We start from the raw sequence: 14605 nt of genomic DNA, 5'->3' as shown, positions 1-14605 counted from the left end.
TACCTGTATCTGTTATAAGAACCTGGGGTAGTGATGATGGTAATGATGTAAGGGAAGGTGACAAAGAAAGTATCTATCATTATGCTACGTGAAATAAGCCAGGCACAGAAAGACAAACATCAGATGTTCTCACTTATTTTGTGGGAGCTAGAAATTAAAACAATTGAATTCATAAAGATGGAAAGTAGAAGGATGGTTACCAGAGGCTGGGAAGAGTAGTGGGGGGCTGGGGAGAGGTGGAAATGGTTAATGGTTACAAAAAAGATAGAAATAATGAATAAGACCTACTATTTGATAGCACAACTGGGTGACCGTAGTCAATAATAACTTAATTGTATATTTTTAAATAACTTAGAGGCTGGGCGGAGTGGCTCACGCCTGTAATCCCAGCACTTTGGGAGACCGAGGTGGGTGGATCACCTGAGGTCAGGAGTTTGAGACCAGCCTGGCCAACATGGTGAAACCCCTCTCTACTAAAATTACAAAAATTAGCTGGGCGTGGTGGCACGTGCCTATAATGCCAGCTACTCAGGAGGCTGAGGCAGGAGAATTACTTGAACCCCGGAGGCAGAGGTTGCAGTGAGCCGAGGTTTTAGTGAGTCGAGATCACACCATTGCACTCCAACCTGTGTGACAGAGCAAGACTCTGCTCTATCTTGCTCTAAAATAAATAAATAATTAAAAAGATAAAATAACTTGGAGTGTCATGGATTGTTTGTAACTCAAAGAATAAATGCTTGAGGAAACAGATACCCTATTCTCCATGATGTGCTTATTTCACATTGCATGCCTGTATCAAAACTTTTCATGGGCCAGGCACAGTGGCTCACGCCTGTAATCCCAGGACTTTGGGAGGCTGAGATAGGCAGATCATTTGGGGTCAGGAGTTTGAGACCAGCCTGAGCAACATGGTGAAACCTCCATCTCTACTAAGAATACAAAAAAATTAGCTAGACCTGGTGTTGTACACCTGTAATCTCAGCTACCCATGAGGCTGAGGCAAGAGAATCACTTGAACTGGGGAGGCAGACATTGCAGTGAGCTGAGATCACACCTCTGCACTCCAGCCTGGGGAACAAAGCGAAACTCCATCTCAAAAAAAAAAAAAAAAAAAAATTCATGTACCCCATAAATATATATACCTACTATGTACCCACAAAAATTTTTTTAAAATTTAAGTATCTTAAGTCAAAAACTAAATGTGAGAGGCATCCCTTACACCTTTTTAGCATTAGTGAAACTTTGGAGTTGGAGTCAATCCCCATAGACCATTCCCACAAATTCCCATGAGAGCAGGGCATGGTTTTCAGATAGGAAGGGGTATTCAGAAGGACTAGTCTTTGCAGGTCTTTATGTCTTAAGAAATGAAAGAGTTATGTTTATTTCACAAGCTCCAAACAGATATCCTGTAGCCCTCTGTAGCTGGTTTCAGCCCTAAAGTAAAGCCACATCAGAGCCTTTCTTAAACTCAGTTCTCACTCCATCAGCGGATCCCCCAAGACTGAGTAGAGACATGAATGAAAAGGATCATGAGGGAGATCCATGACTCTAGGTCTTAGAACAACTTCTTTGAGGATAAACACCTGCCCCCCAGGTACCCAGTACTTTTTCCCTTCCACCAGGTGGAAGTGGCCATCAGAGAAGTAATGCTTTGATAGTGTTTTGCTCTGAGGAGCACGTGCATTTTAGTGGCTTTCATTTAGTCATTTCGATATTTGTTAATTGCCCACCGCAGCAAGACCTACAAAGAATTTGCAGTGGCTTTACAGTGAAAACATAAGCAATAAAATAATAAAATATGAACCCAAGTAGAAAACTAGAACCGGCCAGGCACGGCGGCTTATACCTGTAATCCCAGCACTTTGGGAGGCTGAGGTGGGCGGATCACAAGGTCAGGAGATCGAGACCATCCTGGCTAACACGGTGAAACCCCATCTCTACTAAAACTACGAAAACATTAGCCAGGCGTGGTTGTGGGCACCTGTAGTCCCAGCTACTCGGGAGGCTAAGGCAGGAGAATGGCGTGAACCCGGGAGGCGGAGCTTGCAGTGAGCCGAGATTGCACCACTGCACTCCAGCCTGGGTGACAGAACGAGACTCGGTCTCAAAAATAAAAAAGAAAAGAACACTAGAACCAAAGAAAATTAAAATGTAAATAGCAGGCAGAGTAGCTTGAAAACTGGCTCTGGAGCCGGGCGCGGTGGCTCAAGCCTGTAATCCCAGCACTTTGGGAGGCCGAGGCGGGCGGATCACAAGGTCAGGAGATCGAGACCACAGTGAAACCCCGTCTCTACTAAAAATACAAAAAATTAGCCGGGCGCGGTGGCGGGCGCCTGTAGTCCTAGCTACTCAGGAGGCTGAGGCAGGAGAATGGCGTGAACCCAGGAGGCGGAGCCTGCAGTGAGCCGAGATCGCGCCACTGCACTCCAGCCTGGGCAACAGCGTGAGACTCCGTCTCAAAAAAAAAAAAAAAGAAAACTGGCTCTGGGCTTCCTGGCTGCCAGGACAAAAAGCAAAACATGATCAGCTCTTTAGTTTTATTGGGTATCATGAAGCAGAGTGATTCCTGGGAAGATACAAAGATTTTTTCCTAGTACCTAATTATTTTTTGTTCCTAGTCACAAATCACAAAACTAATGCCTCACATGGAACATTATCTCATAATCACCGCACTAACATTTTTACAGCAATTTCCATTGTGGCTGCTTTGCCCAGTGTCTCATGGAGACAGTTCTGTTAAAAATTAGAATAATGCAGGCTGAGGAGATCTGGGAGAATAGGAAAGGCACGGATTTGAGTCTTGAAGAACAAGTCAACAGACCAAAGTCAACAGACCAAGAATTATAGAAATGAGCACACGATGAAATGATGGAAAACTGAAGGCAGAATATGAACAGCCCCTTTGAATGAAGCATGCCAGGAATGATGGAAAAATTGGTTAGAAAGAGAGTGGAATGCGAGGGTGAGAAATGCATGGTTTGTTTTTATTGTTTGTTTCTTTGCTTGTTTTGAGATGGAGTCTCACTCTGTGGGTGAGTGCAGTGGTGCACTCCCAGGCTGGAGTGCAGTGATGCAGACTCCGCCTCCAAGGCTTAAGTGATTCTCCCACCTCAACCTCCCAAGTAGCTGGACCCACAGGCGAGTGCCATACCTGGCTAATTTTTTGTATTTTTGCCTAAGACAGATTTTTGCCATGTTGCCCAGGCTGGTCTTGAACTCCTGAGCTCAAGCCATCTGCCTGCCTTGGCCTCCCAAAGTGCTGGGATTGTAGGCGTGAGCCACCGCACCCAGCTGAGAAATGCATCAGCAGAAGCTGCCACTACAGATTTTTTTCTTCAACAGGTTTGAGTTATGAATTCAATTGCTTTAATAGCTGTAGGACTCTTCAGGTTATATATTTGATCTTAGATGAGTTTTGGTAGTTTGTGATTTTCAAAGAATTGGTCCATTTCATCTAATTTGTTGACTTTATGTGCATAGAACTGTTTATAATATTTCCTTGTCATCCTTTTAGTTTCTGCAGGATTGGTAGTGATATTTGTCTTTCATTCCTGATACTGGTAATTTGTGTCTTCTGTTTTTCTATTGGTCAGATTTGCTAGAGGCTTATTAATTGTATTGATTTTTTTCAAAGAACCAGTTTTTTATTTCATTGATTTTTCTTTTCTTTTTTTGAGGTGGGGGTGGTCTCACTATATTTCTCAGGCTGGTCTCAAACTCCTGGGCTCACGTAATCCTCCAGCCTCAGCCTCCAAAGGAGCTGAGACTACAGGCATGTGCCACCACACCTGGCTAAGTTTTAGAGATGCAGTGTCTCTATATTGCTCAGGCTGGTCTTGAACTCCTGCCCTCAAGTAATTCTCCCACCTCAGCCTCCTGAGTAGTTGGGATAACTGGCATGAGCCACCACACCCAGAATTTTTTGTTTTTAATTTAGTTAATTTCTGAGATTGTCTTTGTCATTTCATTGCTTCCGCTTAGTTTGGATTTATTTTGCTCCTCTTTTTCTAGTTTCTAAAGGGAGAAGCTTTGATTATTGACTTTGAGAACTTTATTTTTTTCTAAGCATGTAATGCTATAGATTTTTCTCTTAGCACTATTTTAGCTCCATCCTACAAATTTTGATTTTTTTTTCCATTTTTGTTCAGTCCTAAATATTTTCTAATTTTCCTTGAGGCTTACTGTTAGACCCATGGATTATTTAGAAGTATGTTAGCTTCTAAGTGCTTGGAGACTCTCTTGTTATCTTTGTTTTTGATTTTTGGTTTAATTCCATTATGGCCATAGAACATACTTTTTCAGTAAAACTCTTAGAAACAGAAAGGAGAATGGTAGTTAGGGGATTTGGGAAGTGAGAAAAGGAAGTAGCTGTTCAATGAGTATAGAGTTTCGGTTTTATGAGTTGAAAGAGTTCTATAGATCTACTGTATAACAATGTACATATAGTTGACATTACTGTGCTATAACAATGGATAAGATGGCAAATTTTGGCCGGGCGCGGTGGCTCAAGCCTGTAATCCCAGCACTTTGGGAGGCCGAGACGGGCGGATCATGAGGTCAGGAGATCGAGACCATCCTGGCTGACACGGTGAAACCCCGTCTCTACTAAAAAAATACAAAAAAAACTAGCCGGGCGAGGTGGTGGGCGCCTGTAGTCCCAGATACTCGGGAGGCTGAGGCAGGAGAATGGCGTGAACCCGGGATGTGGAGCTTGCAGTGAGCCGAGATCTGGCCACTGCACTCCAGCCTGGGCGGCAGAGCGAGACTCTGTCTCAAAAAAAAAAAAAAAAAAGATGGCAAATTTTATGTTATACCATTTTTACTACAATTAGAAAAAAATCTCAATGTGCATACAGGTTGAAATGTACCATAGATTTTTTACTGAAATGGAACCTGTATGGACTTACCATTCCACCTTGCCTGGGACTTTCCCAGTTTTACTTTAAAAATAACAATCTCTAAATATTTTTACGTTTTTTAAAAAAGAACATACTTTAAGGCCGGGCGTGGTGGCTCACACCTATAATCCCAGCACTTTGGGAGGCCGAGGCGGGCAGATCACGAGGTCAGGAGTTCGAGACCAGTCTGGCCAACATAGTGAAACCCTGTCTCTTCCAAAAATACAAAAAAAAAAAAAATTTGCCAGGCATGGTGGTGTGTGCCTGTAATCCCAGCTACTCAAGAGGCTGAGGCAGGAGAATTGCTTGAACCCAGGAGGTGGAGATTGCAGTGAGCCAAGATCGCACCACTGCATTCCAGCCTGGACTACAGAACGAGACTCCGTCTCAAAAAAAAAAAAAAAAAAGAACATATTTTTTATTATTTAAACTCTTTTAACATTTGTGAAGATTTGCTTTTATGACCAAGAATATGATATGTTTTTGTGAACATTATACATGCAGTTGAAAAGAATATGTAGTCTACCCTTGTTGGTTGGAAGGTTCTGTAAACATCAAGTAGACTCAGTTTGTTGATGATACTGTTCTACTAGTTCTATTAATTACTATGAGGAGTGTTGAAGTTTCCAACTGTAATTATGAATTTGTCTGTTTCTTTTCTCAATCTGTCAGTTTTTGTTTCATGTATGTTAAAGCTTTCCTGTTTGGTACATACACTTTAAGAATTGTTACGTCTTCTTGGTGAATGTATTTCTCCTATCATTATGTAGTGTCCTTCTTTATCCCTCTCTGGTAATTTTCTTTTTCCTTTTTTTTTTTTTTTTGAGGCAGTCTCACTCTGTCACCCATGCTAGAGTGTAGTGGCGCAATCTAGGCTCACTGCAACCTCCACTTCCCTGGTTCAAGTGATTCTCCTGCCTCAGCCTCCCAAGTAGCTGGACTACGGATGCACACCACCATGCCCAGCTAATTTTTGTATTTTTAGTAGAGACGGGGTTTCATCATATTAGCCAAGACAGTCTCAGTCTCTTGACCTCATCATCTGCCTGCCTCGGCCTCCCAAAGTGCTAGGATTCCAGGTGTGAGCCACTGCGTCCGGCCTCTCTGGTAATTTTCTCTGCCTGCCCCAAAGTCTGCTTTGTCTGAAATTAATATAACCACTATAATTTTCTTTTAATTAGTGTTTCCTTAGTATATATCTTTGCCTATCCTTTTACTTTTAACCTACCTATATCATATTTGAAGTGAATTTCTTGTAGGCAGCAGATATTTGCATCTACTTTTTTTTTTTTTTTTTTGAGACGGAGTCTCACTCTGTCTCTCAGGCTGGAGTGCAGTGGCATGATCTCCACTCACTGCAAGCTCCGTTGCCTCCCAGGTTCATGCTGTTCTCCTGCCTCAGCCTCCTGAGAAGCTGGTACTACAGGCGCCTGCCACCACGCCCGGCTAATTTTTTTGTATTTTTAGTAGAGACGGGGTTTCACCATGTTCGCCAGGATGGTCTCAATCTCCTGACCTCGTGATCCGCCCACCTCGGCCTCCCAAAGTGCTGGGATTACAGGCGTGAGCCACCGCTCCCGGCCGCATCTACTTTTAAAAAATCCAACCTGACAATCTACGCTGCTGCTTCTTTGTTTTGTTTTTGGAGTCAGGGTCTCACTCTGTCACTCAGGCTGGAGTCCAGTGGCATGATCATGGCTCACTGCAACCTTGACCTCCTGGGTTCAAGTGATCCTCCCTCCTCAGCCCCACAAGGAGCTGGTACTGCAGGCATATGCCATTTTTGTAGAAACAGAGTCTCACTATGTTGCTCAGGCTGGAATCTATGCTTCTGAACTGTGACGTTTAGATCATTTTAATGTAATATAATACTTATATTTAGGACTACCATTTTATTAATTTCTGCTTGTTCCTTCTGGTTTTCACTTCTCCATTTTCTTTATCTGCTTCTTCTGGGTTATTTGAAATTTTTTAGTATCCCTTTCTAAATTATGTGGCTTTTTGTTTGTTTGTTTTTGTTTTTAGTATTATCCCTTTGATCTTTTTTTTTAGTTGTTGCTCTAGGGATTCCAATACATATACTTAACTTTTCACAGTCTATTTAGAATCCATATCTTACCACATCAAGTGGAATGTAGAAATCTTACCATCATGTAGGTCCCTTTAGCCTCCCTACTTTATGTTGCAGTGGTCTTATATATTAGATCTACATACATCAAAAACTATACCATACAATATTATAACTTTAGTTTTCAACCATCAAACATATTTTAAAGAATTCAGTAAGAGAAGAATAGTCTATTATACTCAACCAGGTATTTACCATTTCTGTTGTTTCTTCATTCCTAATGTTCCAAGTCTCATTTTTTTCCAAGTCTCATTTTGATGTAATTTTCCTTCTACCCGAGGAAAGTATTTTAGTGTACCTTTTAGAGTTTCATTGACAATAAATTCTTAGTTTTCTTTCAGTTGAAAATGTCTTCACTTTACCTTTATTCCTAAAGGATATGTTTGTAGGATGTAGAATTCTGGATTGACAGTTGTTTTCTTTCACCATTTTAAAAATGTTTTACTTTTTTTCTAGCTACTGTGGTTTCAGATAAGAAATCCATAGTCATTTGAATTATTCCCCATAAATAATGCATCATTTTTCTCTGATTGCTTTTAAGATTTTTTCTTTGTCTTTAGTTTTCCACAGTTTGTGATGTGTCTGGGTGTGGATTTCTTTGGGTTTAGCCTGTTTGGAATTTCCCGAGCTTCTTGAATCTGGCCATTCACCAAATTTGGTACATTTTCAGCCACTATTTTTTCAGATATTTTGTCTGCATCATACTCTTTGTCTTCTCTTTCCGGAATTTCAGTGAACCAACTGTTAAAGACTTTTCATTATTGTCCCACAGGTCCATAAAATTCTGCTCCTTTTTCTTAGTTCTTTTCTTCTGTTCTGTTCAGATTGGATAATCTCTGTCAATCCTTTCAAGTTCACTGACTCTCCTCTGTCATCTCTATTCTGCTAGTAAGCCCATTCAGTGAGTTCTTTTATTTCTATTATTGTATTTTTCAATTCTAAAATTTCCATTTTTTTTTTCTTTGTATCTTCTGTTTCTTTTCTGAGACTTTATATCTTTTGACTCATTACAAGAGAGTTTGGCTTTACTTTTTGGAGCATTTTTATGATGACTTCTTTAAAGTCTTGGTCAGATAATTTGAATATCTGTGTCATCTCAGTGTTGACTTCTATTAGTTGTTTTGTTTAATGTGAGTTGAGATCTTTCTGGTTCTTCATATGCCAATTTTGAATTGGATATTGGATATTTTTAAATACTGTATAATGAGACTCTAGGTCTTATTTTTTAGTTTTTATTGGGGTTTGTTTTTGTTTTTGTTTTTTGTTTTTTTGAGACTGAGTCTTGCTCTGTTACCCAGGCTTGAGTGCAGCAGCCCAATCTTGGCTCACTGAAACCTCCATCTGGGTTTAAGCAATTCTTGTGCCTCAGCCTCCCGAGTTGCTAGGATTACAAGTGCCCACCACCATGCTTGGCTAATTTGTGTATTTTTAGTAGAGACAGGATTTCACCATGTTGGCCAAGCTGGTCTTAAACTCCTGATCTCAAGTGATCCACCTGCCTCAGCCTCCCAAAGTGCTGGGATTACAGATGTGAGCCACCATCCCTGACCAAGACCTAAGTCTTTAAATCATATGGAGAATTATCAAGGGAACCCACCCCCGATGGTTAACGTGGGTTCTTTTCTATTTCCTATGCGTCTCGGATGGTTTGAGAAATAAAGGGAAAGAGCACAAGAGAGAGAAATTTAAAGCCGGGTTTCCGGGGGAGACATCACATGTTGGCAGGTTCCATGATGTTCCCCAAGCTGTAAAACCAGTAAGTTTTTATTAGCGATTTTCAAAAGGAGAGGGAGTGCACGAATAGGGTGTGGGTCACAGAGATCACATGCTTCACAAGGTAATAAAATATCACAAAGCAAATGAAGGCAGGGCGAGATCACAGGACCACAGGATGGGGCGAAATTAAAATTGCTAATGAAGTTTCAGGCACACATTGTCATTGATAACATCTTATCAGGAAACAGGGTTTGAGAGCAGACAACCTGTCTGACCAAAATTTATTAGGCAGGAATTTCCTCATCCTAATAAGCCTGGGAGCGCTACAGGAGACCGGGGCTTATTTCATCCCTTCAGCTTCCACCGTAAAAGGCAGCTGCCTTAAGGGGGCCGTCTATAGACCTACCCTCAGGGCGCATTCTCTTTCTCAGGGATGTTCCTTGCTGAGAAAAAGGATTCAGCGATATTTCTCCTATTTGCCTTTGAAAGAAGAGAAATATGGCTCTGTTCCATCCGGCTCATCAGTGGCCAGAAGTCTTCTCTCTCTTGTTCCCTGAACATTGCTGTTATCCTGTTCTTTTTTCAAGATGCCCAGATTTCATACTGTTCAAACACACATGCTCTACAATTTGTGCAGTTAACGCAATCATCACAGGGTCCTGAGGCGACATATATCCTCCTCAGTTTACAAAGAAGATGACGGGATTAAGAGATTAAAGTAAAGACAGGCATAGGAAATCACAAGGGTATTGACTGGGGAAGTGATAAGTGTCCATGAAATCGTCACAATTTATGTTCAGAGATTGCAGTAAAGACAGGCGTAAGAAATTATAAAAGTGTTAATTTGGGGAACTAATAAATGTCCATGAAATCTTCACAATTTATGTTCTTCTGCCACGGCTTCAGCCAGTCCCTCCGTTCAGGGTCCCTGACTTCCTGCAACAGAGAATGTTGATATTTTCATCAGGTGGACAATGCACTTGGGTCCAGACTGCAAGTTCTGACCATCCTCTATGTTTTGTGGTTCTCATGTCATTTCCATGTGTAAGGGTTTTGTAGTGCTCTTTGGGTCCGTTTCATATATGTGAAAAACAGTGGCCACCTTGGAACTTGGGTATGTTTCATAGTTCAGCTCTTAAAGTCTGTGTATGCTATTTAGGGTCAGATTCATGCATGGGCTCAGGGATAAACCCAGGAGTTAATAAAGAACTTTGACAAACTGCTTTTCCCAACTTTCCCAGGCTCCTCCCTTTCTGTGGCATTCCTATTACTTTCTGCCCCCTTTTTGGTGCTTCTGCTAGAAAACTGGAGCTTTCCTTGACTTGCTCTGCCGTGTACTTACTGCAGATGTCCCCATCTGGGGTCAAATGGTGAGGGCAAAGAGAGAACCTTGAACCACAGATCCTCCAATTGGAAAGGAAGTTTCCCTTCTCTTCGAGTTTTAGGTTCCTCCTGGCCTCCTTTGCCACCACTGCTGTCGACATGGGATCGGAACTTCAGCATGAAAGAATAGAGAAAAAGGAGAGGGAAAAAGTAGAGCATTGAGCATTAGGAGGCCCCTTTTCAGCTCCTTGAGCTAGAACCAGAGAGCTCCCCCTGGAGGTCTTTGTTGGCATTGATGCCCACCTCTGAGTTTCAAACTGTGGTGGTAGAGGCCAGTGAATAGCAGAGGGGAAAAGTGATTATCTCACTTTTGACTTGGAAGTACTTCAAATTCTGGTCATCTTCCCCAATATACCTGCTACTATTTACTTTTCCAAGTCCTCAAATAGCTGCCCAATGCATTCCATCCAGGATTTGTGGCTGCGTTCAGTGGGACAGACAAGATGGAGTATGGTTACTCCATCTCACCAGGAACTGGAAACCCACTACACATCTTTGAGTGGGAGAATTAATGTGCTCAAAATTCAGATTTTAGAATAGACTGCGGCAGTATTTGAATAGGGTGAATTAGAAGGGCTGAGATGGGAGCCCCTCGAAACCTGTAATAAAAACTAAAAGGGCCAGGCGCGGTGGCTCATACCTGTAATCCCAGCACTTTGGGAAGCCAAGGCAGGCAGATCACGAGGTCAGGAGATCGAGACCGTCCTGGTTTAAACACAGTGAAACCCCGTCTCTACTAAAAATACAAAAAATTAGCCAGGCGAGGTGGCAGGCTCCTGTAGCCCTAGCTACTGGGGAAGCTGAGACAGGAGAATGGCGTGAACCTGGTAGGCAGAGTTTGCAGTGAACCAAGATCATGCCACTGCACTCCAGCCTGGGCGACAGACCAAGACTCCGTCTCAAAAAAAAACCCAAAAAACTAAAAGTAGGCCAGGCGCGGTGGCTCACGCCTGTAATCCCAGCACTTTTGGGAGGCTGAGGTGGGCAGATCACAAGGTCAGGAGTTCAAGACCAGCCTGGCCAATGGGGTGAAATCTATCTCTACTAAAAATACAAAAATTAGCTGGGCATGGTGGCCAGTACCTGTAGTCCCAGCTACTCGGGAGGCTGAAGCAGGAGAATCTCTTGAACCCAGGAGGCGGAGGTTGCAGTGAGCCGAGATTGCACCACTACTGTCCATCCTGGGCAGCAGAGCGACACTGACACTCTGTCTCAAACAAACAAACAACAACAACAAAAACCTAAACAAAAGTAATAAGAACTCAAACTAGTGGGACAAAAGTAGCAATGCAAAAATGGGGGATAGTGAGAACCAATGCAAGATATGTTATCTCACACCCACTATCCTATGGAATAACATTAATTCAACATCACTGTCCAAATGTTACAGCCAGAAAGAAGACCCACATGGGGCATTGCTAATCGTTAAGGTCAGAGCTGGGACTGATTTTATTTATTTTGAGAAAGTCTCACTCTGTCGCCCAGGCTGAAGTGCAGTGGCACAGTCTCAGCTCATTGCAACCTCCACCTCCCAGGTTCAAGTGATTCTCCTGCCTCAGCCTCCCGAGCAGCTGGGATTACAGGCATTTGCCACCACACCCAGCTAATTTTTTGTATTTTTGGTGGAGACAGGGTTTGCCATGTTGGCCAGGCTGGTCTCGAACTTCTGACCTCAAGTGATCAGCCTGCCTTAGTCTCCCAAAGTGCTGGGATTATAGGCGTGAGCCACCATGCCTGGCCCAGAGCTGGAACTGACTTTAGAGATAACTTTATTCAACACTCAATTTTTTTTAGCAGTTTCATTGGTATGTAATTTATATACCATACAGTTCATCTGTTTAAAGTATGTAGTTCAGGCCGGGCACAGTTGCTCACACCTATAATCCCAGCGCTTTGGGAGGCTGAGGTGGGCAGATCGCTTGAGGCAAGGAGTTCAAGACAAGCCTGGCCAACATGGTGAAACCCTGTCTCTACTAAAAATACAACAATTAGCTGGGCATAGTGGCAGGTGTCTGTAATCCCAGCTACTCAGGAGGCTAAAACAGGAGAATCACTTGAACCTAAGAGATGGAGGTTGCAGTGAACTGAGATTGGGCCACTGCACTCCCGCCTGGGTGATAGAGTGAGACTCCATCTCAAAAATAAATAAGTTAAGTATACAGTTCAATCTTTTTGATATATTTACATAGTTGTGCAACTATCACCGTAATTGAATTTTAGAACATGTTCATCCCTCCAGAATGAAACCTTATACCCATTAACGGCCGCTCTCACCCCCACCCCAACTCCCTACTCCACCTAGCCTAGGAAACCATTAATATGTTTTCTTTCTCTACAGATTTTGCCTATTCTGGACATTTCAAAATAAATTGAATCATAAAATGTTACCTTTTGTGGATGGCTTCTTTCACTTACATAATGTTTGGGAGGTTCATCCGTGTAGCAAATATCAGCACCTCATTCCTTTTTATTGCTGAATAATATCTCATTGTAGGGATAATGCCACAGTTTGTTCATTCATTCATCAGTTGATGGATATTTTGGGTTGTTCTCACTTTTGGGCTATTACGAATAATGCTGCTGTGAACATTTGTGTACAGGGCTTTGTTTGGACATGCTTTCACTTCTCTTGAGTACATATCTAGGAGTGGAATTGCTGTGTCATATGGTAACTCTGTATTCAATTTTGAGAAACCACCAAACTGTCTTCCACAACAGCTGTACCATTTTACATTCCCACTAGCAATGTTTGAGGGTTCTCAACACTCTCATTGTGCCCGGAAAGGTTGATTAACTTTCCAGGTTCACACAGTGGATTGGTAGGACTAAAACCCATGCCTCTTAACTCATAAACCCATGTGGCAGTTAGTGACAGAAATAAGAATAAAAACTGCAGTCGACTGAAAGAAAGCCTTCGCTAATTGAAAGATTTCTACCAATTCAGGAAAAAGAAAACAGTTTTTTATACTTATGGAAGTCTTCTCTTCAGATATCACTGTTTCTTTACTTTAATCAATTTTCAAAATTGTATTTCGTAAGTGATTGCAATCACTGTTCTTTGCTCAGATTGTCCCCAAAGTCTATAGCTGTTCTGGCCCCTCAGCCTAGACCACCGTGAGTCTTAGAACTCTGGATCAGGAGAGCTCATCATCAGTCCAGCTCCCTCATTTTGCAGATGAGAAACTGCTGAGCTGTGGTCTTAAGGATCTCAGCGAACTCTGGTACCCTCTTGGGACACACACGGGGCTCTAGCACCCTTCCCTAAAGTGTTCTCTGTTCTTCTGCCTTTCCCTCCAGGTGCAATATCAGCTACTTAGAAGAATGGCTTAAAGATAAGAATTTGCAGAACAGCTTAGCAAAGGAAACGTTGGAGCCCCTCTCTCAGGCAGCCTGGTTGCTTCAGGTCAAGAAGACCACAGACAGTGATGCTAAGGAGATCTACGAACGCTGCACCTCACTGTCTGCTGTACAGGTGACCGGACTTGCCTGGTGTCTCCCTGGCTCTTCCCTGACACATCAGTGCAGTGGGCATTGCCTTTCTTGGCTTAGCCCGCTGTGGGCACCCTGGTTCTGTGTGTTCTCTTGGGATCATACCTATCACCCATGGCCCACCCTTTTATCTATAAATATTTATAAAATACTAACACTAGGTCTTAAACACATAGAAATGGGCTGGGCGAGGTGACTCACAGCTGTAATCCAGCACTTTGAGAGGCCAAGGTGGGAGGATTGCTTGAGCCCAGGAGTTTGAGACCAGTCTGGGCAACATAGCAAGACGCTCTACCAAAAAAAAAAAAAAAAAAGCTGGGGGTGATGGCACACACCTTTGGTCCCAGGTACTTGGGAGGCTGAGGTGGGAGGATCATGTGAGTCCAGGGGTTCGAGGCTGCAGTGAGCCAAGATCACGCCACTGCACCTCAGCCTGGTCAATAAAGGGAGACCCTATGTCAAAAATAATAATAATAATAATCACACACACATACACACAAATCTCTGCAATGCATTCCCTGCCCATTAAACTCACAAATGTGTATGTGGAGGGGTGGGCATGTGGGAGGTGGGGAGGCTGGAAGGGGCTCCTCTTACTGAGGTCTGATTATCTGATTTGCCTTTGCTCCCTATGGCACTTTTCTCCCTTTGTTTTCTTTTCTTGGAAATAGGTAACATACAGTTCCTGAGCCAAATTATAGGCCAAAAGAACCACCTGTGCTTCCCAATGGTTCCCAATAACCAGAACCATTATTTTATGAACAGAGTTATTATTTTGCATGGTCTAACACCATGTTATGTACTGTTTGCAGATCATAAAGATCCTTAATTCATACACGCCTATAGATGACTTTGAGAAGAGAGTGACTCCATCCTTTGTTCGCAAAGTACAGGTGAGATTCTTAAGGATGTGCCTTTTAATTTTTATCTCCTAACTGTGGTATAAGATGTTGATATTTAATTAACATTACAGAAATCCAGGATTAAAGTA

The 14605-nt window shown here is 42.5% G+C and overlaps 1 protein-coding gene across 10 annotated transcripts in view; it reads left to right on the top strand.

Moving 5' to 3' along the window:
* Positions 1–14605, top strand: part of MYO5C (myosin VC) — a 109500-nt gene that overhangs the window by 91498 nt on the left and 3397 nt on the right. For all 10 annotated transcript variants that reach the window (XR_012414979.1, XR_012414978.1, XR_012414977.1 and 7 more), the window contains 2 exons: positions 13423–13597; positions 14427–14507. Coding sequence is in view for 7 of the 10 variants with exons in the window: in XM_073995816.1 (XP_073851917.1) it covers positions 13423–13597; positions 14427–14507 (256 nt within the window). In the remaining 3 variants the exon portion in view is untranslated. The remainder of the gene's footprint in view (positions 1–13422; positions 13598–14426; positions 14508–14605) is intronic.

This window comes from Macaca fascicularis, chromosome 7 (assembly GCF_037993035.2).
Source record: "Macaca fascicularis isolate 582-1 chromosome 7, T2T-MFA8v1.1".
Taxonomy (NCBI): Eukaryota; Metazoa; Chordata; class Mammalia; order Primates; family Cercopithecidae; genus Macaca; species Macaca fascicularis.
This window is presented reverse-complemented; position numbering and strand designations above follow the sequence as displayed.